Source organism: Nicotiana tabacum, chromosome 4 (genome assembly GCF_000715075.1).
Source record: "Nicotiana tabacum cultivar K326 chromosome 4, ASM71507v2, whole genome shotgun sequence".
NCBI lineage: Eukaryota > Viridiplantae > Streptophyta > Magnoliopsida > Solanales > Solanaceae > Nicotiana > Nicotiana tabacum.
Window position 1 is genome coordinate 40,128,259 of NC_134083.1, and position 27,621 is coordinate 40,155,879.

The following is a 27,621-nucleotide window of genomic DNA, read 5'->3' on the forward strand; positions in this document are numbered from 1 at the left end:
ATAATTTGGAAAAGAATTGGCAAAGTACTTCACTGTTAAGTACATTGTAATTCACTGGTTATACAAAATTTCTTCGGAAGTTACCATTTTGACGGCATGAAAGAAAATGTATTAACCAGATCTAACTCCAATAATTCCCAGTTCCGTTAACAGTGGGAATTTTGTCAGTGAAAATTTACCACTGAGATAGAGACACGTGTTGATAATATCATTTTAATTTATATAAGCTTATTTTTTTTTTAGCCTGTGCCAAAAAAGATTACTCATTTTCTTATTTGGAAATAATTTATCTTTATAGAATAATTTATAGCCACATAAAATTTATATGTCTTAATTTATACTATAAATTAAAAAAAAAATTAAATTTTATGTTCAGTCAAATGAGTTAACATAAATTGTAACGGAAGTAGGAAGAGGGGGAGTAAGTAGTACTTAGCTTTTGTGTGTCAGAAAAGCTTTCCAAAATCTCTACCCCACCCACCTGTCTCTCTGTATATAAACTTTAAACTTTCCACCGATAAAATACAAAGTAGTACCACACAACATCCCATCATCTAAACATTTTAGTAGAAGCCACACTCCTTTTCCTTTCTTCTTAAATCTTTAGAACCATCTCTGTCTAAATACTTTCTTTGTTTCGGTTTAGGTACTAGGCAAGAATCTGAAAGTACTTTTATTTGCTTGGATTAGAAGAATAATAAGAAGGTGACTTATACTATCGTAATCCAAGAAAAAAGAGAGGAAAAATGGATATGGACTTTTGGGCTGCAAGAATAAATTCAGCTAGGCACCTCTCTGCTGTCCAAACAAACCATCTCAGGAATTCTGGTATCTGTCACATGTTTTTGTCTTAGGAACTGTTCTTGGACTTCTTGCCATAGTTTTTAAGTACAGAGCTAATGATCTTTTGAGTATTTTGGATTAAAGTACTCCATATGTTTATTTTCTATTGGCTTGTTCATTAATTGGTAATTTACACACTTTCATTCCCTTCCTTGCCTAATTTAGGAGTATCATATTGTATCCTACTAAACCTATTTGGATTTATCAGTTATATTTACTTTCTTCTTTAAGGAGGGTATTGTGTGGTGAATGAGGTTTTAGGACCAGAAAGATTCTTTAGAGACTTTATCATATTTGCAGATGCTTAACTCCTTGCTTTTACTCTTCTCTCCCAACTCACTTTTGGTAAGATTTCATGAGTAGCTAGGGGGATCATTTTAAATGAAAAAATGAGTCAGACTTCCAACATCTACCCTTTGGATGGATTCATTTGCCATTTCACCTTTTTGACTTGGAAAAGATTCAGACTTTCAACAAATAACATGACTTGCTATTCCACTTATTTATGCCAGAACTTTTTGCTATCGTAATTTAGTTCCTAAACTTTAAAGCTAATGATGGTTTCTCAAGCAGATAATCTCTCAAATGTGGATAATACAGAAGGAGAAGAGGATGTTCAGGCCTGGTTCCCTTGCCCTTTCTGTTATGTAGAAATTGAAGTCCAGATGCTTTGCAACCATTTGCAAGAAGAGCATTGCTTTGACTTTAGAAACGCGGTAATGCAGACATCTGATAATTGTTCTTATGTTACTTTCTTAAAGAACATATGTATTGGTCAATTGGAAAATGAACAATGAAAAATACTACAATCTGCTGATTTTGGAAAGTATTTCTTCTTGTTGTCTTGAACAGGTTTGTCCCATATGTGCTGGAAATTTAGGTAAAGATCCTCTGGGGCATTTTACAGTGCAGCATGCACAATCAGTAAAGGTAAGTACATTTCAATAAGAAACACATAAATATATGATTATTAGCACCTAATGAATAAGCAAACCTCCCTTTTCCCACCTTGTTTTGCAGAGGAGGAGAAAATACCAGAAGTCAGGCTTCTGGAACAATGCTTCAGCAATAAGTGGCAAGGACCCCCATGAAATAAATTCATTCTTGTGCACAAATTTAATGGTTGGCCGCTACAATGTACAAGAACCTGCTCCTGATCCCCTTCTGCTGCCATTTCTCTGCAGTACGGCTCATTCTGATTCTAAAGATGGTCTACAAGATGAGTCTCCTGGTAGTGTTGCTGCTGCTCCTGATGTAGAAAGGTACCAGTTAAGGAAATATGTTTTGATTTGCCTGCACATTTATTCATTTTCTGTCAGACTTCCTGCAAATCTAGCATAAAATAAACTGGAATTTCTATTGTTAAACGTGAAAGAATATGGAAGTAAACTTGCAATTCCTAGTAAAAGATGTACCTTTCTGTATTAGTTGTCGCTGGAATAAACAAAGAATCTATGTAGGTGGTGCTCCTTCCCTCTTTTGAGAAACCAAAGCAAGCCAACTTCTTGAGAAACCAATGCATGCTATTCAAAGTAGATTCAGCTTCAATTCTGGGGTGTATCTCCTTTAGTGGCCCATCAGGTTGAAGTTTGGACTTATCGTCTTTGGCATACAAGAAGATAACCAGAGCCCGAGGGTACTAGTAGCAAAGAATCCTTAAGTGAGTAAAAGATGATCAACTGTGGTGATGAAAGGGCAGTGATGGACACCTTAAACATGAAACAAAGGTACCATGATTTGAAATGTCTCATGCATTCTACACTCAGGTCTTACACTACATGCTGAGTGATACTAAAATGGACATTCTTGAGCTATCATAGTTATGAAAAATTATTGTTCTGTGATTTGCTTAATTTGAGCAGGCAGGAGACACTCTAGATTTCTCAACTGTTGATGTGCCGAGGTTGTGGGTGTATAATTATATAGATAGCTAAAGAATTTTTCTTTCTCCTCTCGAACCCCTCTGCCAACTACCCTGTAACATCCAAGAAAAGGGGAGTGTCAAGAGGGAACTGGTAGTGTAATTAATGATGGCTTTGACAGTAGGATGACATAAATCTATTTTCTTCTGCAGCAACAAGCTGCCCGTATGTGATCCAGATCTGGAAGAACAGTATGAAGCGAAAAGGCGAAGAGCGGCATTTATTCAAGAGCTTATTGCTTCAACTATCTTCTAAGACATGCATAACCAGAGGGAGGATTCAACCCAACGAAGAGAACAGCTTTAGACCTTATGTATGAGAATAATGCTTCACAGAAACATGTAGGTGCTATATGTATCCCATTACTAGCTAAAGTCTCGGAATATCTAATAGTAACATCATTTATGGCTAGAAGCTATTTACACGAAGACATATGCACTGCATATTATATGTCTTGGATCAATTTTAGTGCAAATTGAAATATTTTTATGTCTTATCATTTTTACCTCAGGTGCATAACACACCCACATTTGCTACTTACATCCTTCTCGTCCTCTTTAGACATTTTCCTGATATAAAGATTACAGATTAATTTATATTCTTTCTCTTAAAATGTTCTTTTTCAGCAAACATTATAAATTGTCATTGACTGCCAGGCAACTTAACAGAAGTTGGCAAATTGGCTTTGACATATACGCATTGAACAATCTAACATTTCTCTAAGAGGTGCGGGTTATTAACTCCTATATCTGAGTGCAAATTGAACCATTTCCTCTACAGATAGTGGGGTATCCACCCCTATAGCTATGTTCTATTCCGAGGAATAAAATAAAAATAGTCTTTTAGAGAGATGACTGAGCAGCTCAGTTGATATGTTGTAATCTGTTGCACTGAGAGAACAATATTCTGGTTCAGTTGGGCAAACTGGATTGACAGCTTGAACCGCAGCCGAAAGAGTAGACTAAAACAAAATTCTCCTTTAACGTAGTCATCAACTTGTTTAGGAAAATATATACACAAGCACACATTTGTTTAGACATAATATTTTGCGATAAAAGAACTACCAATGAAAAGGGCACTTGTAAGTTGTTTGGACAAACTGTTTTAACAGAGAGAGACCAAGCAATCACTTCCTTTTCATTTTCCAATTTTCAGAGGTGCTTAAATTTCGCATACCATTAAAATTTGAGTTTCTAATTTTCGAATGAGGTACTAGTTTCATAGATCATAGTTTAGGAATAAGCTTGATTGTCTACCAAAAGACCACCTATATTTGCTACTGGTTCTCCTTTCTCCTGTTGCTCCAACATACGTTTCAGTTTTACTATACCTTTCTGACTTTCTCCTTCAAGTTGATACTAAGTCACAAGGAGAGCTGAATCCAGAGCATTTACCTGATTCCATAAGCATACTGATCACCTTTGCTGCAACCCAAAAGCAAAAACACCAGATAAGAAAAGCCCTTTCAACTCATTAAAACAGCTACATTCTAATCTCATCGAATGAAACTTCTCCAAAGCAATGCTCTTTACCCTTTTATTCTCCAGAACAGCGCATCTTTATACTTTTATGACTTCTTGCAATGAGTCAACTACATTTAAGGAACATCACCTATCAAGATAACCCACTACTTGCTGGTTGTACATATGTTGGCAATCATAAAGGAAGCTGTGAAGGTTAACGGTTTACCAAGAGACCAATGTTTTAAAAAAAAGATACATATAATGATACCAAAATCCAGCTTGGTTAACTGAATTTCAAAAATGAGAAAAACCATTGACTCACCAATTCAGAAAAGATCATATCACTGGCATGGTAAACTGGCAAAGCACCAAACACTGGACAAGGATGGTCCATAGCAATATCACTGGCATGGTCCTTTGCAATACCTACGTGAACTCCATTCTCATTATTTTAAATCTTAATCACTGGAAAATTCAGTAGCATCCCAAATTAACTAGCTCGTTGACAGACCACCGTTCCCAACAGTGAAAAGTATCAAGATTAATGGTATTGGTAGCCCACGTGTATCGACCAATATCATTTGACTGAATACAGACAGAATGGTCCGTTCGGCCACCATTTGCATTATAAACTGAATACCATGCCAAGTAGGGAAATGAAAGATGATGAGCAAAGTGCAGATCCTTGACACTTATCCAAAGCAAGTTATTTTTGTAGCATTTTATGCGCAAAGACAAAGGCCCTGGAAGTAGTCCTATTCCTCTATATCATAGTTCAGCAATAATAGTTATGCTTGAGAAGGATAAAAGAAACTGAGTGCATCTCAGTGATAATAGTTGTGCTTGCATTAGAGACCCCAATTTCAATCAACCAGAGTACAGGCATATTAACTAGCCAAATAACCCTTGGAACAATGAATAACTCATGGATGACATACAAGGGGTGCAGCAGGGAGAAGGAAGAAATATATGGACTTAACGACACTTGCCATCGCAAATGACATCAAACCAAAAGTATTTGAAGAAATGTTGCTCCACCATTCGTGGCAACAGGAGCTGTGCTTGTTTGATTCAGAACAAAAGGACTGCAAAGCTGCAGTTGATAGGGGACCATAGGAAAAAGCTCGGTTAACAGCTTGACTTACACCACTTAAAACAGTAAACATCACATTATTCAAAAAGTTACATGCTATGCCGTTCATCTTCACCAGATGCTACAAAAATCAACTCCACATCAGAGGTTGAAGCCAGAGGCATCAAACACAGAGATATTCATTAGCTCAGCTTAGTAAAACATGCTTCCTAGTATAACAGCCAGCGAGAACATCTTTCAAGCATGCTTACAGAAACAAGTAAGAATACAGCAATTGTGAGCATCATTACAGGAACAAGCATGAACAATGACACAATGGACCATCTAACGCCAAGGATAATGACAATTCTCATAATGTAATTCTAAGCAGCTCATGTAAATGAGTAAAGACCATTGTCTGATTTCCAAGACAGAACCAACCAACCATCTCAGATAGTTCTACCCAGGGATTAAAGCCAGAATTGAGAATAACAATTAAGCATCACTAAAACAAAGTCTTATGAGGTTCTATTCCAGAATTTTACTTACAGGGTCAGCTCATGTCCGTCAACTCTAGTTTTTAAACAACATATGCTGGTAAAAGAAATTATCTCAGTTTATCTTCTTTTTTTTGGGTGTTCCTAGCAGCATCAATTCGTCAAAACAAATATCAAATTCACCAAACTTCATTGACATGTTAAACTCGAGTTTCAAACAAAAGTATGAATTTGTTCTGGCAGAAAGTAAGGTGCACAAGAGACAAAATGTTCTCCTTCCTTGCAAACAAATGAAAAAACAAAGCACGAAACTGAAGCAAACTCGCAAATGTCCACTAGGATTGACTTATAACAAGATTTCTCCAACTGAACTAGGATTCTAAAAGATAAGAAAAAAGTAACCAAAAAGCTGCATATATGACAATGGATTAAGAATACTGTGTGACAGGGGCCAGACCATTGGAAGGGAAATTGCTCCGCTGCTGGTTGATCACTCGATAATTTTCTGAATGACACCAGCTCCAACAGTCTTTCCTCCTTCCCTGATGGCAAATCTCATCCCTTGTTCACAAGCGACCGGCATAATGAGCTCAACCACCAAGTTCACACGATCACCGGGCATGACCATCTTAGATTCCTCTCCTTTGTCAGTCGTAATGGAAGTAACCTTTCCAGTCACATCAGTAGTTCTCATGTAAAACTGAGGCCTGTACCCCGAAAAGAAGGGGGAATGCCTACCACCCTCCTCCTTCTTCAACACATACACAATAGCTTCGAACTTGGTGTGAGGGGTAATCGTTCCAGGTTTTGCCAACACCATTCCTCTCTGAATATCAATCTTTTGAATACCTCTCAACAACAACCCCACATTATCTCCAGCCATTGCTTCATCCAAAATCTTCTGAAACATCTCAACCCCGGTCACCGTAGTACTCCTAGTATCCTTCAAACCTACAATATCAACAGTGTCTCCAATCCTAACAGTCCCTCTCTCTACCCTCCCTGTCGCCACAGTACCTCTACCCGTAATGGAAAACACATCTTCAATGGCCATCAAGAAAGGCAATTCAGTTTGCCTTACTGGAATAGGAATATAACTATCAACAGAGTCCATCAACTCATAAATCTTATCAACCCATTGATTTTCACCTCTCTTAATACTAGGATTAGCCATCAAAGCCTCTAAAGCCAAAAGAGCAGAGCCAGAAATAATAGGAATATCATCACCAGGGAACTCATAACTTGACAATAACTCTCTTACCTCCAACTCAACAAGCTGAAGCAGCTCTTCATCATCGACCTGATCTTGTTTATTCAAGAACACAACCATGTTAGGGACACCCACCTGCTTAGCGAGCAAAATGTGTTCCTTAGTCTGTGGCATGGGACCATCAGCACCTGAACAAACAAGAATAGCACCGTCCATTTGGGCAGCACCAGTAATCATATTCTTGACATAATCAGCGTGACCAGGGCAGTCCACGTGGGCGTAGTGACGGTTCTCAGTCTCGTACTCAACAGTAGCAGTGTTAATAGTAATACCACGAGCACGCTCTTCTGGGGCGGCATCAATTTCGTCGTATTTCTTAGGGGCGGAGTTTCCCATAGAAGCAAGAGCCATGGTTAAAGCAGCGGTGAGAGTAGTCTTTCCGTGGTCAACATGGCCAATAGTACCGATGTTGACATGGGGTTTTTTCCGCTCGAATTTGCCACGGGCAGCGCGGACAGTAAACCGGCGGTGGCGATGGGTGGCAGTAGAAGAAGGGGTGGCGGGTGAGTGGAGGAAAAGGGTGGAAAAATTGGGGGTAAAGGAAGAGGATAGGATAAGCTTGGAGGGTTTAGTGGAGGAAGGAAGAAGAGGATTGGGGGTGTTGGAGGATACAAGCTTAGTAGAGGAGGTGGTGGTGGCTGCTGAAATTGAAGCCATGGCCGAGAAAGGGAGATTGAAGTTGGGAGAGAAAAGAGAGTTAAGGATAGAGTGACTGAGAAATGGGATTTGAAAGAAATGGGGGAGAAATGAGGAGAAGGTGATAATAGTGTTATATCCCTCGGAAGGAAAAAAAATAGGGCCGCTCATATACTATTTTTTGGGAATTTTTCTATCCATTTCTACCTATTTGGATAATATAACACTGCGCCAACAACTTTCCTCTTGGATAATATGAAAACCACCTCTCCAAAAGTCATTTGTGATATTATACTAGGTTTGTTATTGTTGTTGTGTCATGTGAAAATTCAAGATATATACTAGATTTTTTAATTATTTGGTGTACGTTAAATCATAAGAAGTCTATGTGTTTTATTAGTAAGTTTTACCATGGAAACAATTTATTCCTTGTTTAACCAATTAAATCTTAAAAAGTTTATTGGCACGTATTTGGTGTTACATATTGATTTGATGTTTATTATTTTGAAATAAACAATTTAAAACTAATCATTTTTACGGATATGAAGTTAATTTATTGTGATATGCGCAATAATCCACTAATAGCATATTTGAAATATATAAATAACTCGAGAATAAAGAAAGGAACACAGAAAAATTGTATATGCTAAATTCAATAAAGAACTAGTACTTTCGAGCAAATTAAACCCTCAAGTAAAGAAAGTAAACAAGATTATTGCATTTGGTTGTCACTGACCACAATAAATTTGGTGCAGACGCTATTTGAAGTTTTTATGATCGAAAGATTAGGCAATATAGTACACAATGACATCAACTTTATGGCGATTTTTGCACCAGTAATGTTATGAAGGAGAGCTCCAATTCTGTGGCTAAAACGAAAGAAAATGATTGAAAGTGATTCATTCATTAGAGTCTCTCTTTGGGCCACGTTTCTACTTCAGGTACTCTAGTTTCGAGTGTACAAATTTACAATATTGGTTCCAAGTCTTGGGCAAAAGATTGTCCTCGTTTTAAGCCGAAGCCACTCTGATCCTGCACCTATTGATCACCCCGTTTTTTTAATTTTTTTTCCCTTTTTTTACAAACCGAATATCTTTAAACCTGTGTCAAATATATAGTACTGTCCAATTTATTATGTGATTGACTGAGTCTAAAAACTGTGATTTAAAATAATACAGGAAAACGGGAAAGAAACAAAATGGCCATTCAATTTGGCATGCTATAAAGGTTGCAGGAGGTTGGTTTGAGTTCAATTCGCCAATTGCATACAGGCTACAGCCACACACACAGAGAGAGATTGCTTAACTTTGCACAACTCTCGAACTTCACTTGCAATAATTTCATATGGAAGAGAACCAGAACTCGGAATACAAACTGTCATCTCTTCAGTTACGTATCCAACAATTAGTCAGTCGCTGAGTTCTTCATCATCAGCCAAGCAACGATATATATCAATGAATTGTCATTGATTCGATGAATAACAAATTATTTGTTCGTCAATTATCATGGAAAAACAAAAATAGAAGGGGCAACAACAAACATTAGTCATCCGCTTAAGAGATCAAATTATCTCACAAACTAATGATAATCTCAAAACCAAAGTAACTCTTTACGGGTCTATAGAACATATCTTATAAAGTTAAAGAACCCTATGAAGGTAAATCTCAATAGGCATGATTTCAAACCAATTGACCTTTGCTAAATACAAATGTAAATATGTACAAGTATATACTTCACGAAAATGCAAGAACTCAGTGTAGCTGCAGCTTGAGGCATCCCATACGTGAATATGAGATTTCAAACTGTTTCAACGGGTCAACAAACCCTTCCGAAGGACTACGGAATCCACTTTTCGTGGGCGGCATAAGTTTGAATATGTCATCTAACAATAAACTCACCGGAGGCAATTTGAAGCACCACTCACTGACAGATCACTCTCCTGCCTCCTCTTTCAAAATTACGGCAATTCCCAATCCTGAACTGATGTTGCCCTTGACAGAGCTGAAACAGCGTCTAAATATAGGTCCATTCAAAACACTTCCAGCTACTGAATTTTGCTTGTAACCATTGCCAGCAACTCTAATATTTTTCAGCATTCTGGAATATCTTGAAACCTTTCAGGATAAGTAACATAATTCGCAGTAACAGTCAATCAAAAGTAACATGATTGGCACATTCAAAGAACAATTGGTAGTTATATCCACAGTTAAATAGCAAAAGAAAAGACAGCATCACTTACATCTGAAAAGAGGAGCTTGGGTCTGCAGAGTTTGTAATCGAGCAGCCTCTTTCATAGCGCAGCCTATGGGGAGACAATTTGTGACCACAAATAGCACTCACTCTGCTGTGTAACTCAGGAGGAAGTTTGTTCATAAAATCTGAGATAGCCAAGTCATGTTTCTCTCTAAGCTCATCTAGCTCCTTCTGCTGCTGTTCTAGTAGCTTCTCAAGTTTCTCCACAATTTCTCCAATGTCAGCCGAACAGTTCTTACTGAGATGATTGTTTCTTCCGTCTAACGAATGACACTCGGTCTCAGAAATTAAATCAGCAGACTGGTTCTTATCACCTGTGTTTGAATTGGGAATTACACCAGCCTCTTCATCCATATCATTTTCAGTTTCATTCTCTTCATGCTCAAAAGCATCATCACCTGAACTGCTTCCCTCTTTCTGGCTGACAGATGATTGTTCGTTTTCATCAGTCCAGCTACCTTCGGCAATTGGTGAATCTGCCTGTGACAGGTTTGAAGGCCCCGGTCTGAGCGGAGAGCTCGCACTACTGGTTGCTTTTGGTGAATCAGACCAGTACTTACGACCTGAAGGAAGTCTTTCCAACACAAGACCACCAGAAGGAGTGGAATCAATTGTTGAGGGGGAAACATCCTCACAAGCTCCAGAGATACTGCTCTCAGAAGGAGCAACTTCACGAGCTTCAGAGGTACCGCCCTCAGAAAGAGTAACTTCATCAGTAACGTGATTGCTAGAACATTCTTTTGGTTCCCAATCTGGGATATATGACCGGATCTCAGAATCAATCATATCAGCAATAGCAGAGACGTCTTGATCTGTCAGGTCCAACTCCTCAACCATTTCACTAGCAACAGCATTTGCTGTATCAACTTCAATATCAAAGGGGAAGTGAATATTCCTAATATGACCTGAGATGCAGGCAAATGTCAAACAACTAATGAAGTGATTCGTCTTAAATTGGTGGAGAAATAAGGGACGAGGCATAACCTGTTGAATCAGTTATTCGCAGTTTAAGAAAAATTGTGTTTAGGTCCTTTCTTTGGCCCTGCACTGTGAAATCTCTGCTTCCTTCAGCCACAGGATCCTTGGGACTTCTTCCACAGTCAGATTGGTCATCACTCTTATCTGCAAGATCCCAAAAGTGTCATTTTTTTCCAGACATATCAGCATAGGGTTAGCTGAAATCTTCTAGTTACCTGCATGTCTGGGGTGGGAACTCAAGGATCTAGATATGCTTCCAGAATCTTCGTCTGACTGAAGAAAGGGGTCCATCAATAGTTCATTAGCAGGCAGCCGCTCAGAAACTTTTGCAATACATTTTTCTATAAATGCTTTGACTCGAGGATCCTTCACTTTTGCCAATGATGCGGGCTTAACTCCCTTCAAACGTGGTATAACCAAGATCTTAGCATTGTAAATACAAATTAATGATACAAGAAATCAAGTGTTAACTAAACCAACGTTAGAACATATATACATCATTTGACCAATCCATAAAGTATCAAAACTACAGTCAATAGAAGAATTAATATTGTTAACTAACACTCAGGATCAAATCATCAAAGTTGGACCCCTCCCAGTAGCAACCCCGAAGAAAAAAAAATATCAAAGGGTGGATTGATTATGTTAGTTTATAGATATGTATAGTGTAGTCTTGTCCCACATTGGAAGAGGAGTAATATCTCCTTGTAGTGTATAGCTATAAATAGGAACCTCTTGTATTGTATTTATCATCCAATATCAATAACATATTTTCTCCCGTGCCTTCTTACATGGTATCAGAGCATTAGTGAGAAAAGATCGATGTGCGTCATTCCAGCGTTAACCGGGAAGAAAGAACTTAGTCATCGTGTAATTTTTCCGGTGACCTAAGGCTTGTCTAAGTGAAAGTCACTTTCTGTCGGTGTTGTGCTAAAACCAACACCACCACGAGGTAGATCACCCTCCGACTACCAACCCCTGAAATTTTATCCGGCAGAAAAGCCGCCACGCTCCTCCACGCGCTGGCAACAACTTTTCCGGCGAGGGTTCCGGCCATTTTTCCGCGAAGCTTCTTCAGGACAGTGTGCTCTCCTCAAAATTCCGAGCCTACCCATCTAATTCAAATCAAATTCCGGCCACTTATATATTTTTCCGGCGTGAACAGTGACCTTTCTGGCCATTTTTTGAAAATATTTCTTCAGGACAGCTTGCTCGCAAAGGAATTCCTAGTCTATCCATCCTGGTTACAACAAATTCCGAAAACTTTGGAATTTTCCGGCGAGCTACCGTGTTTCCGGCGTGAACAGTGTTTCCGGCACAGGACAGTGTTCTGTTTTCCTGCTGTAAACAGTGTTTTTCAAGCTATTTCTTCAGTTTTCTCACATGAGTTACTTATTTCCACTATTTCAAGTTAACCCTACTACTACAAATTGTAGCGACATGGGAACCGATGCTTTGAATAGTCGGATGGTTTCTTTAGCAGAGTATATTGAGTTCCTTCAGTATAAAGCATGCAAGCAGACAGCTTCTGAGATAGCTTCTGTTGTTCAAACAGGTACATGCGAGTGATACTTGGGAGCTTGTTCCTCTTCCTGCAGGTAAGTCTACTGTTGGTTGTCGTTGGGTTTATGCAGTCAAAGTCGGCCCGGATGGCCAGGTTGATTGGCTTAAGACTCGTCTTGTTGCAAAAGGATATACTCAGATTTTTGGAATTGATTATAGTGATACTTTCTCTCCCGTGGCTAAAGTAGCATCTGTTCGTCTCTTTTTGTCCATGGCTGTTGTACGTCATTGGCCTCTTTATCAGTTAGACATTAAGAATACTTTTCTCCACGGTGATCTTGAGGAAGAAGTTTATATGGAGCAACCACCTGGTTTTGTTGCTCAGGGGGAGTTTAATGGTTGTGTGTGCAGATTACGCAAGTCACTATATGGTTTGAAACAGTCCCCTCAAGCAAGCTTGGTTTGGTAAGTTCAGCACAATTATTCAGGAGTTCGGCATGACTCGTACTGAGGCTGATCAAGTTTGTTCCTTCCAGGTGCACTAATCCGTGGATACTTGGGATTTCTATCCTTCTTCAATGTCTTGGGTCGATGAAATGTGACTTTTGTTCGTATCTTTGTTGACTTCTTCTTAAAGGTTGATCCTGATTTCACAGCCTTGGCAGCCTTGGCAGCCTTGACGGCTTGGGCTTTGGGATCACCTTTCTTTGCCACATCTTTAGTTGGAGCCATGGGAGACAGTTCTAAATACACAGATTAGGAGGCATAATGGTCGCTAACGTCAGGCGATTGAATCTCTACAAGAATCCATATTTTTGTTTTCATTATCTTTTCCTTTTTCTTCTGTTTTTCTTTCTATTACTTCTTTCTTCTCTTTTAGTTTTCTTTCTTTTTTCCTCTTAGTTTTCTTTCCAAGATTCCCTTTGTATTTTTCACCGATTTCTTTCTCCTTCTCTTTTTCCAATCATTTTCTTTGCCGAATATTCATCTTTGATCCCTCCCTCCCTCCCTCTCCCTCCCTCCCTTTTAGCCACCATGTGAACGAAGCTGCGGTGCCTTGTGACTGCCTAGCAAGGCATCTAGCACTACCATCCATCTCAATTCATCTTTACGTCATTTATTGGTCCCTCCACCATTTTCACTTATGTACCTCAAATGAAACCTAATTTAAACTTGTGGAAACCTACACAATAAAATTTTCATTCAGCAATCATCCACTGAATTTTACCACACATACGTGTTGAACCTAAGATTTGTGATTTTAGCACAATACTTAGTTAAGAAGATAACACGATGGAAGCAAAGATCCATATAGGCAATATCACCTAGTAGCAATTAAAGTGTCATATTGTTGTTACACTAACAGTCTAACACTAGTTCTGGGTATGGATAAGTGCAAGATTTAGATGACCTCTAGTTTTAGAAAATTTCTAAAGTGCCTTAAACAAAAGCTGCTTATACTGTTGGAATAACATGGACCTGAATAGAGCTGAATATAAAGATGACTCATTTCGTTGAGCCCAACTAGTATGGCGTTGAGGCGAAGTCGATTGACCGAACTTACTGAATTATCAAACCAATTTAGCTGAACCAAAATGAGTCAGAATCGAATTAAGCCTAACTGCTGTATGATTGGTCAGCCTTGGCTCTTCGGTCCCAGCAGTTTCAGAGCCAAATTTTGGAAACCAAAACAACCACTTGTGCAGTTCTAATTCTATTGATACACAAGCACACAAGACATGAAGGATAGAGTTATAATGTTTGAGGGACAACAAGGAAACAGAGAACATAACAGACGGCAAGAAAGATATGATCTTACTGCTGTCACTTTCTTATATATCTGAGCAGCATTTGCACACTCGACATAAGGATATTCAAAAGTCACCAGCTCCAGTAAGCACATGCCAAAAGCATAGATATCTACTAGCTCATTATATTCCTCCTCATAAAGTTCCGGTGCCATGAATTCCGGAGTGCCTGAGATTAAATATAGAATTGCACTCTTAAGATACCATCTAAACAACACAAACAATTGCAACCTTGGATAGACGCAGAAATTAGCAAATTGGACTAAGACCTCACCAATGACACTATGAGCTGAACGAGCCTTACGAAGAATTGCTGCGAGTCCCAAGTCACCGATTTTCACCTCTCCTTGGTTACCATTGACAAAAATGTTGTCGCACTTGAGATCCCGATGAATAACTGGAGGGTCGTGACGATGTAGATATGACAATCCCTCCAATATCTGCCTAGACCAATTCTTGAGTGCTCGCAAATCAACCTTCTTATGCTTTTTACGGTATCTACACATGCGTACACAATGAGTATATGCGATTCGGAACGTTTGTTGGGGAGCGGGTGAGCAAAGATGGAAAAAAAAATACATACTGTCTTAAAGTCCCAGAAGTGAATATTTCAGTAATGATGTTGATATTCTCATTCTTTGTGTCAACCCAGGAGTTGAAATATTTGATGATATTCTTGTGCTTGAGGGTTTTAAGTAAATGAACTTCTGAATAAAGACGCTCCAAGTCCACAGCATTCCTCAAGAGATCAGCCACTTTAACCTGGTTCCAAGCTACTTCTATTCCCTCCAGTTCATCAAAAGCTCGATATCTATTTTCCCGATAGTAAGTCAAGGGCTTGGCAGAATAGCACTTCACAACAAACATTATAGAAAACAAATAGTAGAATGGTAAGCAAATAATATGCATGTAAAGGTGTTTGATAAAGGATACACTTTCTTAAAAGCTCCTTTTCCCAGAACCTCCTTATACTGCACATAACAGGAAAATCAACTCCATAATTCAAATGCAGACAGTTTACAAAATTTACCAGTACAAGCAATAAAAGCAGTAAATGTAACAACACTATCACCAAATCAGTAAGAAGAAGAAAAAAGCAGGAAAAAACTAGTAAATTCAGCAAATAATGGAAGCACGGTCAGTGTGACAAATAGCCAAATTCTGTCAAAATACCAAATAAAGGTTAAAAAAAAGTTTGTAGAAGGTGAGAACTGACCCGACCGTAGCGACCAGTAGGATCGAGCTCCACGAAGTCGGGCTCCGATTCAGAATCGTCCGGTTCCTGCTCGGACGTCGAATCCTGGTGCATTCTCTTCCTCGAAGGAATTAAAATTCAACAAAATTCCGAACCCTAGCTCTTTAATTGATTCAGATCAGTCAAATATAGAAAACAACTACGCCCAATTCAACACTGTCAACCACAATTCAGCAAAATAAAAGTAACAATTCTAATTACTCTTTCCTTCAACTAGTAAAGCTATTTATATGTAGGTACTTTACGTACGTAGGTTTGGTGCAGAGGATCAGTGATGAGAGAATAGTAGAGACGAAGCGTGTTAAGGAAAAATAAAGGTGGCGGGTAAAGGGGTTATGAGCGTATAAACGGAGGGAATCGGCTAACTGATTGCGACCGACGGGAGTCCCAATTTTTTTCAATTTCTTTATTATTCGGATTCGGATTTTGGATTAGTCAACACCGTAAGATTAAAGGAGTACTCTGGACGCTTATGGAAAGTCAATGGACTTGGATCCTCTCTTTTGCTTTTTTAAATTTTTAAGTAACCCTAGACGGTTACATTTGACAAATACTGCCAAGTTATTTTTTGTTTTGTTTTGTTTTTTATTTTTGTTTACTACCCCTAGCAGGGGCGAACTTTTGAGTATACGGGTAAATGATTTTTTCTTAAAAAAAATAACTTATTGAATTTTGAATACTAAATTATATTTGACCAAACTTTGACCAGCATTCTGCCGTACTCAAATAGAATTCTAGCTTCGCCTCTATTAAGTGTCGAAATTTTATAGTGCTTTCTTATTAAATGTGTTTTTGGATGAAAAACTAGTCGATAATTATAATTTTATTGGAATGTAGCAAATTTGTTTTAGTTAAAAGCAAAATAGCACAAATGAAGGAAAAACTAAAAATGTTGTTTAATTTGTAAAAATAAAATTGTATTGGAGTTGCAGCACAAAAAAAATTAACTATAATCCTATGCATCGATCAGACTATGTTATTTTTTATAACTAACTTGGTAATAAATTGAAGTAAAAATACATATAAATTGATCATGACTAACAAAAAAATATAAACAACTAAACTATGTTAATTTCATTACTTTGTTTAGTTGTGTAATGCATCAATGTTAATTTATTCCTTTTGTGGAGAGCACCAAGTAGGGTGTACAAATCGAACCGGAAAATCGCACCAAATCGAAAAGTCAAACCAAACCGATTAAAAAATTCGATGAGGTTTGGTTTGATTTGGTTTGGTATTGAGTAAAAACACCCGAACAAAACCGATATATAAATATATAATTTTTATATTTACTTTTAAGACTTTATATAGAATTTTCTTTAAAAATTGCCTAAAAATATTTGGGATTTTCTTATGGGATTTAATATTTAATAGAATATGAAGGGCTCCATTTTTATTAACTTTAAATAATATGTTATATAATCGTTCTTATCAAGTGTTATTAAAATGCGACAATCTCTTTGTTCTTTCATATTCGTATGTCAAGATCAATTAAATTCTTATATCTTTTTCGAATTTGAAGTGGTATTTCGATAATTGAAAATTAAAATTATTTAGGTATCGTATTATTTTTTATATTTAATTATTAAATTCGGTTAGCTTTGAAAGTCTACATCAACGAAAATTTATTATCACACAACTAAAAAAATATTATCATGTGTTACTAAGAAAATTCTCCCATAAGAATATTTTAATAGATCATATGTTTGTCAATTTTTTTAATTTTTATTAAACATATATTTACTTATCAAAAATTTGACAAAGTAAGATTGCATAGTATTCATGTAACAAAAAAACCGAAAAACCCGAAAAAATCCGACAAAATCGAATCAATTCAAACCGATATAGTTGGTTTGATTCGATTTTAATAAAAAGCGAACCAGCTCAGTCCATGTACACCCTAGCACCAAGTATATTGGAACAAGAACTTTGAAAAGAATATTAGACAACTAAACAAATAACGAAAATTTCCACGAATCTACATGCATTACAGAAAAATCGAAAAATGAGTACGGTTTAGACATGAAAGCAATAGATGTGAGAAAAGCGTATAATCATCTATACGGCTCTACCAATATAATATTGTACATAGCTCTCAGAACTATCAGAGGGTACGAGACGTGTTCCGAAATAATTTAATCACTCCATCTAATCTTACATTTTTTCTTCTTGTCAACATATTTTGATTGATCTAATTGTTGAAGAAAAAATCTAAACTAGGTTGATTAGTAATGTACTCGAGCTTCCTTTTCTTCATAAAATTTTATAAAAAACTTGAAATACATATAAACTTAATCCAAAAATATACGGATTTTTTTTATACCTAGTGTTTATATCAAATTGATGAATGCATGGCATGTCTTACTGTCCAATTGAGCCATGCAAACAAGAATTAAATCTAATTTCTTAGAGAGGGAGAAAGAAGAAAGGAAAATTGACGGAGAGTTCTATTATTCATCACAAGAAGAAAATGAGCTGATACACTATTATATACAAGTCTGTTATGTTAGCTCACTTCTCACACTTATCAGACGTGCACATCCCGTGTTCTTAACTAACCGACTTTGCCTTCTTTGTAACTAACTTCTTGACAGCTCACTAACTTCAGCTCACGACCAGCTCACTAGCTTCTCTGCATCATCACTCTGCTACTCTGGCTTTCACTCTGCATCTTCCATTACTCGCCCCTGAGCTAGAGGGTGGAAGACATCGAGCACTCCTAGCTTGGACAGAAGGAGCTGATGCTGGCTGACTCCCAAACCTTAGTTAAGAGGTCAGCAATTTGAGACTGTGTAGCAAGGTACTTGGTTTCAATAAGGCCTTCCTTCACCTTTTCTCGGACAAAATGACAATCAATGTCTATATATTTGGTGCGCTCATGAAATGTGAGATTTGCTGCAATTTGGATAGCTGCTTTGCTATCACAATGAAGTTGGATTGGTCTGGAGATAGGTACAGCTAAGTCTTGTAACAAACCAACTAACCACACAATTTCTGCCACACTAGCTGCCACGCTGCGATATTCATCTTTTGCTGAGCTTCGACTAACTGTGTGTTGTTTCTTTGACTTCCATGAGATCAGGGAATCATCTAGCTTAATGACATATCATGTGACTGAGCGCCTAGTATTAGGACAAGCTGCCCAATCAGAGTCGCAATAGGCTGTTAATTGAGTAGCTGAGGTCTGACTTAGAAAAACCCCTAAATCAGGACAACCTTGATGTACCTTACCAGCCTCAATGTTGCTTCCCAGTGTGACCTCTTTGGTTGTTGCATGAACTGACTGAGTACCTGAACTGTAAAACAAATGTCCGGGCGTGTGATGGTAAGATAAATCAGCTTCCCAACCAATTTTTGATAACTGCATATGTCTTCTAGCAAAGGATCTTCAATGTCACCTGTCAATTTGTCAAATTCAACAGTGGTTAGTCTGGTATTGGCTTCAAGTGGTGTTGTGGCCGGTGTCGCACCACTGAGTCCAACATCAGAAACTAGTTCTAAGGCATATTTTCTCTGATTGAGAAGTATCCCTTGCTTTGATCTCCATACTTTGATGCCCAAGAAATACTTGAGTTCTCCAAGATTTTTGACCTTAAAATTGTTGTGTAAGATCTGTTTAGCCTCATCAATGAGGTCTTTATCACTCCCAGTAATAAGTAGATCATCAACATAGATTAAAATGATCACAATACACCCTTTCTCTCTGTTTAGTGAATAGAGAATGATCATGAGGACTTTGACAATACCATGCTTCTAATAGAACAGTAGTTAGCTTGATATTCCATTGCATCGATGCTTGTTTGAGTCCATACAAAGACTTCAAGAGTTTACATACCCTATACTCCCCCTGTATATGAAAACCCTGAGGCAAATCCATATAGACTTCTTCATATAAATCTCCTTAAAGAAAAGCATTGTTTACATCCATTTGGTATAAAAACCAGTTCTTTGAAGCTGCCACACAAATGATTGTTCTAACGGTGATCATTTTTGCAACGGGAGAGAAGATTTCATGATAGTCAAGTCCTTCCCTTTGTGTGTATCCCTTTGCCACCAAGGGAGCCTTGTACTTGTCTATCTCCCTATTGGCTTTATACTTGATTTTGTATACCCAGTTTGAGCCTATAGCCCTCATTCTGGCAGGTAGTGGAACTAATTCCCAGGTTTTGTTCCCTTCTAATGCATCAATTTCTTGCTGTATTGCTTGAATCCAATTGTAATCTTTAGAAGCCTCCTTAAATGATTTAGGTTCTATTGGAACAAAGAAAGAACCCGGGTAGGCTAGGTGGGTGGGATTGAGATGAGTGTAGGTCACATATTGGGATATGGGATAGGAGCAATGTGCCTTTGGCTTGACAGTAGTGACATAGTCACTGAGCCAAATTGGAGGCCTGGTTGTTCTGCTTGGTCTCCTATGTGAGGCTGATTGAACAGGATCATGTTGCTCATAGTGTTGATCTCCTTCTACTGTCAACTCAACTGGTTGTGTCTCAACTTGATCAGGTTCTGCAACTGCAGGGGCTTCATGTGTTTGAGGTTGATCCACTGCTTCTTCTGTGTCAAGTGATGCATCAGGGAGATTTGGTGAATCAATGGCTGAACTTTCCATTCTTAGCATTGTTTCTCCTGGTTCAGGTATTAGTTCTTCCCCTGTAGGATGTTGAGCATGCGGATCTCCTGCATGTTCCTGGCTTATACCTGTATTCATTGTCTCTTTAAACAGAAAAATATCACCCAATTCCTCTTGAGTTTCAGTTTTAAAAGGAAATAGTGGTTCCTTGAACTGAACATCCCAGATAACAAAGATTTGATGATCTTCAAGATCATACAATTTGTAACATTTCTGTGTTTCTGAATACCCCACAAACACTGTCTTCCTAGCTCTTGTTGTGAATTTGTCACCTTTAGGCAGCCTACTTGCATAGTAAAGGCAGCCAAACACTTTAAGATGAGATAGTTGAAGTGGCTTACCATGCAATAACTCAAATGGTGTTTTCCCTTGCAGCACTGTTGATGGTAATCTGTTGATCAAGTATACAGCAGTTCTAACACAATCTCCCCAAAATTTTATAGGCATTGAACTCTGAAAAATTAATGCTCGTGCTACTTTTAGTATATGTCTATGCTCTGATACCATATTAAATTGAGCCATGCAAACGAAAATTAAACCTAATTTCTTAGAGAGGGAGAAAGAAGAGAAAGGGAAATTTACGGAGAGTTCTATTATTCATCATAAGAAGAAAATGAGTTGATACACTGTTATATACAAGTCTGTTATGTTAGCTCACTTCCCACACGTGCACATCACATGTTCTTAACTAACCGACTTTGCCTTCTTTGTAACTAACTTCTTGACAGCTCACTAACAACTCACTAACTTCAGCTCACGACCAGCTCACTAACTTCTCTGCATCATCACTCTGCTACTCTGCTTTTCACTCTGCATCTTCCATTACTTACTTACATGGACTTTTATCGCTTAATCATAATTAACTGTTACCATATATTTTAATCTTAATTTTTTATTCAATCATAACAAACTAACGTGATTTAATGTAAATATGAGTAGGTGTATCACAAGGTACGAGTGTAACAAAACAATGCTAGCCGAGGCACTGGTGGAATATTGGCATGTGCTAATCAAAATGGTGTGGGGGTTTATTCATTCAGTGGGTTGACGAACGATCGAGGAGGCTTTTCAATGGCGGAGCCAGGATTTTTATCAAGGAGAGTCAAAATATAAATAAATAAACTCATCAAGAAGTCAAGAGGTGTCACTATATAGTATATATACATATTTTTTAAAAAATTACCGAGTTAAACAATGTGATTTTTCGACGACACCCAAGGGTGCATGTGGCTCATGCTCCACCTTAAATTAAGTTGGTTCAACACCTCATTACAGTTTCTGATTTTTATACTCATAAAAAGAAGAATTTGGGTACGGAGTTAAATGCTGTAACAACTAATAAGAGCTGTTAGCCTCTTACCACATGGCTTTTCTCATACAGGAATTAATTCACCGACAACATATGCATTATTGCCAACTTCATGCCTATGCTATCTTATATATGTGAATGGGTTGATTCACTGTTCTTTCTTAAAAAACGAATTAAATGTAAATTACTGTAACATCTATGTTTACAAATTACTCATATAGTTAGAACTGATCCAGTGCTATGGCGTGAATTGGCGTGAATGCAATTAATCATGTCAGTGGGTTCCTGACACCGAATAATTAACTAGCTGGTTCGAGCGTAGACGTAGCCACAATATGTGATGTACATCCACTTCCAACTTGAATATAATGTTCATTCCGCAACAAAACATACAAAGAAAACAAGAATCACACGAACTCCTTTAAAATGATTGATGAACTGATTTATTTTAAGTAATGATCACTCGAACTCCTCTTCTATTATTATTATTTCTCCTTGTTGAAGAGCTTCATAGCCTTTCACGTAATGCAGGTGGTGGTTTGCGTGGGGAGAGAGCATTTTGATAAAAGGAAAAGGCAAATTAAAGAGATTAGAATTTTTAAAGAAATGAAATGGATGTCATTATCATAATGGAATAATTCGCCGCACAAAGTCATATCCTTGAAGTAGGTCATTTCTTGTAGCTGTTAGGAATAGGAGGAACTTGTTCTAACCCCTGTATTACGCAACACAACATGTGGCTGTTTGGTTTTGGATCTGCTGATAATGACCGCAACTTATATAATTCCCATTAAATATATTTCTTGAAAAAACTGAATTATTCTTCTATACATGATCTTTTCCTATATTTGACGCAGAATGAAGTGACAAGAATAATGATAATTCATATGGCCGTTAGCCCGCTCTAATTTGCATGTAGTTGTTGATATGTACATGATATATATCTCTCCTTATCATTCTGAAACAAACGATGACAAAGTTGCCAACGACTACCACAATACTGTATTTCCCTATACTGAAACTCCTTAACTGTATTTTTGAATAAAAAGGGATTGAAATATAAGAGCAGAAGAAGGAAGCACTTCTCTGTTAGGCGTTAGCTCACGGCTCTCCTTTTCTTTCCAGTTTCCTTGTGCAAGATGATCAAATGATCTTTTTGGGTATGGACACTAAACATTAATGGGCTAAACTCAGTGAGATATTGGATAATGTTATTCAAAAGTTCAAATAACTTTCGACATGTTAAAGTATATTTTGAAATAGGAAAACTACCAGTTGTGTCCATTTATAAGTAGCTCATTATCAAAATTGGTCAATTCATAAAATATTACAAATATTAGCCAAATATTACTAATATTAGCCAATTAGCTATTTGTAGCAAAAAAAAATCAAATTTTTACTTTCTTTTGAGTGGGTGTTATTAAAATAGACTAGGTACATCTTAAGGAGCTTGAATCTCAGTTTTGGGATGATTTGGTAAAGTTTTGAGATGGGTTGAATTGAAAATTCGAAGTAAAAACTGAACATGAAAAAAATGATATGTGTATCACACTGTGTATCATTTGTGTATCACATATGTATCATATTTGTATCAATTGTGTATCACATGTATACATGTGTGTGAGATACATGCGTGATACATGTTTGATACATGTGTCGCAGAAGCATTTTTTGAATTCGATTTAATTACGAATTTTAATGCAAAACTAATCCAAATCACCTCCAATCTTCCTCAAATTTTGTATATTAACTTATCTATATGTTTTCAATGAATTTCAACTATATCCATTGAAAAGGGGGAAATCTACGCGGTATACCTATTGAAAATACCAGTTAACTCCATATACATTTAAAATATTTGTTTTACGTTCTATACCTACTTTATAAAACTTTATTTACTTTTTATATCTTTAATATCATTATATGCCATTAAACAAATCCCACATTTTAAGGGATTAGATTATCTCTCACTCCAACTTGATAAATCCCTTAAAATACTCCATCATCCCAAGGAATTAGGATTATACATTTTCACCGAAACATCTGAACCCCAATGATTTCTTGTTCCAAATAAACAACCCTCTCTATTATTTCCTATGGCATGTGGGTGCAGAAGGAGGAAGAATATGAAAATGAAGTATTTGTTTTGTACAAGACAATACCTCTTTACCATTATTTGTTAGATGAAGTATTTCATCTTTTTTGTTTTTCTCATCTATGTAATCAAAAGAAAAGTTAAAATAAGGTAAACATATTTTAATTTGAGATACAATATATAAACTACAGAAATATTAGAATATACTATTCAAACCAATACACCACAATATTCTAATTAAAATTACAATATTCAAATCAAACATGCCACACTATTCTAATTTTAAATACAATATTCAAACCAAACATACCAAAATATTTTAGTGTGCGATACACTATCCAAACCAAACATACCAAATTACAATTGATTAATGAAGAATATAGTATCCAAACCAACACACTATAATATTCTAATAAAGAATACAATATTCAAAACCAAACATATCGCAATATTTTAATTGGGAATGTAGTATTCAAACCAACACACCACAATATTCTAATTTGGAATACAGTATTCAAACCAAACATACCACAATATTCTAATTTGAAATACAATATTCAAATCAAATATACTTTTATTTATATTTATTGTGTATATATTATTTTACTTGGAATATTAACATTCTTTAATAGTATACAATGATTAGTTTATTGTATTTTTTTTATTGTATAGAGGAAGATAAACTTCTATAACGGCAAAGGTTCCCACAGTAAAGAAAAAATTATTTAATGGATAATCTTTTTTTACTTTAATTTTGGTCCAAGTTTGAAAGGGATGGAATAAGATTTTGAGTAGATTTGCTCTGTGTATATAGCTTCCTTTAATTTAGGGGACATATTTATTAGGTAGTTATTGTCCTTTAAGTAAATAGGTATACGGGGTAATTAATTGATGTGTACTACATGTAATTTTATAATTGAAGTATAGTATGTTAAGGGTTCTTTAAAGGGGTATACAGTGTAACTTTCTTCCTTTTTTGCTTAGATTTTTGGAATATATATTTTTTTTTATATTTTATCATCTTATTTGCTACCTCATCGATGAAATTTCCTTTCCGTCTTGCATGTAATGTTGCTAATCACGTTTAAAAATATGGAAGGAGTTTTGCATGTGATTCTTTGAGAGAAAGAACCTTATTTATTTGGTTTTTCAATTTTTATATGTGCTTGGCTAGTTTAGGTAAGTCTATAACTAATGGTTAGAGGTTGGTAAGTTGAGACTTATTTGGGACATTTGTGTAAGTTTCCCTTTGAAATACTGTATAAGACCTGAATTCTGATTGAAAGAAATTGGGGGCAACAACTTTACTTTTGTTGACACTATAATAGTAGGTGATATGGGCTTACAGGATCTTCTTTGTGGGTTGGACCTTGTTATTAGGCCTAACTTTCAGATGTTGCTTCATACATGAATTATTTTTTGTAAAAGTTATTTAGTAAATGATCTTCTTTTTAATTCTCATGCGACTGATGGATCTTTTACACCATGATCTAAAGATCTTTTTTGAGCAAAATGAAAAGTTCAGAAAGTAAATAAATTTTTTATTATCCTTTTTGTATAATCAGAAATTCTTTGAACTTTCTGATAGTCCGGTATTTACACACATGGCAATGGTGATAATTTCAAACCAAAGTCCAGAAAGTGTATTTCTCTTGGTTATAATCGGGGGCGAAGCTACATTTACTTAAGGTGGTCAATCGAGCACCCTTCGTCAAAAAATTACATTATATATATTATTAAAATATTAAGTTTTAAAGGTAAATTACATATATTGAACACCCTTTGTCGGAAATTATTTTCACTTATTTCAAAGAAATTTTCGATTTCGCCATTGGTTATAATTAAGTTTAGTGTTAAAGGACAAGATATGTCGACTAGAAGCTAGTAAAGTTATCGCTAGTGTAAATGTTATATTTGATGAAATTGCTTTCACGTGCTGCCTTGGAAGGTTCTGTTGGGTGTAAGCCTGTAACGACCTCTTTGTTTGGCCAATTTTTTGTGTACTACTTTGGTTTGAGTTGTTTTAACATTGTTTACACTTTTATCGTTATTGAGTGTTAATTATTATATATTTTTTTCACACGGAACAGTTTTGTTCTACTTTCTCTAGCCGTGGTCTTTTAGCTTGACTGGTGTTTTTAATGTTAATCTTAGTACAATATTGTTTTTCTTTTTGCTTATTACGTTCATTTCCTAATTATTAGAAGAAAAGAAAAGAAAAACTATTTTCGCATTTGGATGATAGCTCAATCAAATTTTAACTTAAGCTAATTAAGGGGACAATTGGGAAAAATAAAGATTATACCTTTTAACCTATGATTCATATTTTAATATTCCCTTAGAGTTTTTTTATACGTTTAAGGTTTTTACTAAACTACCTTTAATTCTTCCATAAATGATGAGCTAATGATTACTTCTTCCGTTCATTTTTAGTTATTTACTTTTGACATTGCACTCCCTTTAATAAAAAATAAATTAGGTATATATTTTATAATTATATCAATAATAATTATAGCATTTCGAAATGTCTTGAGAAATGATTTAGGAAATGAGTAGTTAATGATAAAGGTAAAACATGAAGAAAAGATTATCTCTTAATTTGCTAAAATGAACAAGTAAAAGTGAAAATATATTTAGTATAGTAGACAAATGAAAGTGAACGGAGAGAGTATATGCCTTCTTGGAATAGTAAAGATGAAATTGAAAGAAAAAAAAGCAATTAATGTCTTCTTAATTTTAGATTTCTTAATTTTCTAAAATTACAAATATTTTTGGACCCATTTTTTTTTTCTTTGATGACTAGAGGGAGTATACTACAATACTTTAGACTATCCAACCAAAAGCAGCTCTAAATTGCACTTACTGTTTCACATTAAATATACTAGGAGGTATCTCCTACTGTTTGATAAAAGGCAAACCGTGACAGTTCAGAGCCAAGTAATTTATTGGAACAATAATCACGTTCTATGGTGAAATATAATGATTAAATGATGTTTCCCCTCGCATTAATCTTTTCATTCATTTTAATTAATCCAAGTAATAGTCCAATGTATGCAAGTGTTACTACAAATCTTGGAACTTGAGCTTAAATCAAACAACAATAACATACTCAATATTATCCCACCTCGTGAGATCCGGAGAGGGTAGTGTATACGTATATCTTACCCTTACTTTGTGAGGATAGAGAAGGGACAGAGAGACTGAGACAGCTTAAATCAAACTCCCTTCAAATCTTATTCATATTATACCTTTGCAATACAGATCCAACACATGATGAGCAGTTCTCTTTGTTATCTTGCTCCCATTTTCCTTTTGTCTTAAAGCCGAGGAACAAAAAAAGATTGAGTTGGACCAGATCTGAAAACACTTCACCTAATTATACTGGCTCATTCTGCTTTGTTTCAGTCCCCTAAGTTAGATTCCTCTCCTATTCCCTCTTTTATCTTCACAACTTTCTTCAAATTCAACTGTCAATTATATTATACATATCAAAAGAAGTGTAAAAGAATGTGAAGAACCATTCGTTGGAAACCCCATTTTGGATTTTGACTGGTCATAATTTTACCCTCGGTGTGCATAAAAATCTACTAACTTAAGATCTGGTGAAGAAGACTTCTCTGCTTTTTCACCGTTGCATGAAAATGAGTAATTTTAACTGTGACAGAATCAAGTCTACCATGGGTTCAAAAAAGTTGTCTTTTTGAAAAGCATTTAAAAAGGAAAATGGGGTATAACCAAGAAAGCTACTACTAATAAAGAAATCCAAATAGAAAAATGAAAAAAATGCCAGGAAAGATAAACATCAGATAATTGAATATAAAAGGGGTTGCTAGCTCTTTCACTCACTCTCATTCGTCTGCCATCTATTTGCCAGTTCAGATTACATATTTTTTATTATTGTATTTCATCAATGCTGCCAAGATCACCTCTGGCGGCATCTGTGTACTCTCTACATTTAATATCTAGGATTCTTTCTCTATGCCAATACTCACTGCAAAAAATAACTTATCCTCCTCAAACTATACTTCTTTCTTGCTTCTGATAAGGCTTTCAAGTTAAGAGCCAATCAAGATTCAACAACTAAATG

The 27,621-nt window shown here is 36.2% G+C and overlaps 3 protein-coding genes and 1 long non-coding RNA gene across 9 annotated transcripts; 1 reads left to right on the forward strand and 3 right to left on the reverse strand.

Annotated features, from left to right (window-relative positions):
- The first annotated feature begins 526 nt into the window (after positions 1–526).
- LOC107818169 (protein DEHYDRATION-INDUCED 19 homolog 5) lies at positions 527–3,270 on the forward strand. Of its 2 annotated transcripts, XR_001655360.2 has the most exons (6): positions 527–828; positions 1,417–1,559; positions 1,696–1,773; positions 1,864–2,105; positions 2,304–2,570; positions 2,918–3,270. XR_001655360.2 is itself a non-coding variant. In XM_016644115.2 (5 exons), exons 1-5 carry the CDS (start codon positions 747–749, stop codon positions 3,018–3,020), a joined length of 648 nt encoding a protein of 215 aa, XP_016499601.1. In that variant the 5' UTR covers positions 528–746; the 3' UTR covers positions 3,021–3,270. The 2 variants fall into 2 exon arrangements, 1 of the variants encoding a protein (XP_016499601.1); XM_016644115.2 differs by lacking the exon at positions 2,304–2,570 and having other exon boundaries at positions 528–828.
- Positions 1,661–2,818, reverse strand: LOC142180285 (uncharacterized). The gene is made up of 2 exons (XR_012708635.1): positions 2,259–2,818; positions 1,661–2,136 (listed from the first exon to the last, which is right to left on the reverse strand). It is a non-coding gene; the product is annotated as an uncharacterized LOC142180285 (long non-coding RNA).
- Positions 3,271–5,968: 2,698 nt separating the features above from the next.
- Positions 5,969–7,954, reverse strand: LOC107818168 (elongation factor Tu, chloroplastic-like). Its single transcript, XM_075251735.1, has one exon. It carries the CDS (start codon positions 7,872–7,874, stop codon positions 6,288–6,290), a length of 1,587 nt encoding a protein of 528 aa, XP_075107836.1. The 5' UTR covers positions 7,875–7,954; the 3' UTR covers positions 5,969–6,287.
- A 1,271-nt stretch (positions 7,955–9,225) lies between these two features.
- Positions 9,226–15,991, reverse strand: LOC107818167 (putative serine/threonine-protein kinase WNK3). 5 transcript variants are annotated; one of them, XM_075251732.1, is made up of 10 exons: positions 15,750–15,991; positions 15,462–15,656; positions 15,179–15,216; positions 14,829–15,056; positions 14,520–14,743; positions 14,257–14,414; positions 11,150–11,333; positions 10,941–11,078; positions 9,943–10,861; positions 9,226–9,809 (listed from the first exon to the last, which is right to left on the reverse strand). In XM_075251732.1, exons 2-10 carry the CDS (start codon positions 15,552–15,554, stop codon positions 9,635–9,637), a joined length of 2,157 nt encoding a protein of 718 aa, XP_075107833.1. In that variant the 5' UTR covers positions 15,555–15,656; positions 15,750–15,991; the 3' UTR covers positions 9,226–9,634. The 5 variants fall into 5 exon arrangements, with proteins under 5 accessions (XP_075107833.1, XP_075107834.1, XP_016499598.1 ...); XM_075251733.1 differs by having other exon boundaries at positions 9,226–9,800; positions 15,462–15,991; XM_016644112.2 differs by having other exon boundaries at positions 15,462–15,945.
- Between the last annotated feature and the right edge of the window lie 11,630 nt (positions 15,992–27,621).

Bases quoted from the DNA above. Each gene is read 5' to 3' on its own strand.
- LOC107818168 (XM_075251735.1), bottom strand. From the start codon at position 7,874: ATGAGCGGCCCTATTTTTTTTCCTTCCGAGGGATATAACACTATTATC.
- LOC107818169 (XM_016644115.2), top strand. From the start codon at position 747: ATGGATATGGACTTTTGGGCTGCAAGAATAAATTCAGCTAGGCACCTC. The intron at 1,774-1,863 runs GTAAGTACATTT...CTTGTTTTGCAG, and splicing joins AGCATGCACAATCAGTAAAG to AGGAGGAGAAAATACCAGAA. The intron at 2,106-2,917 runs GTACCAGTTAAG...TTTCTTCTGCAG, and splicing joins GCTGCTCCTGATGTAGAAAG to CAACAAGCTGCCCGTATGTG.
- LOC107818167 (XM_016644110.2), bottom strand. From the start codon at position 15,554: ATGCACCAGGATTCGACGTCCGAGCAGGAACCGGACGATTCTGAATCG. The intron at 15,057-15,178 runs GTATCCTTTATC...TCGGGAAAATAG, and splicing joins AAAGGAGCTTTTAAGAAAGT to ATATCGAGCTTTTGATGAAC. The intron at 10,862-10,940 runs GTTATGCCTCGT...CCTGCATCTCAG, and splicing joins GCGAATAACTGATTCAACAG to GTCATATTAGGAATATTCAC.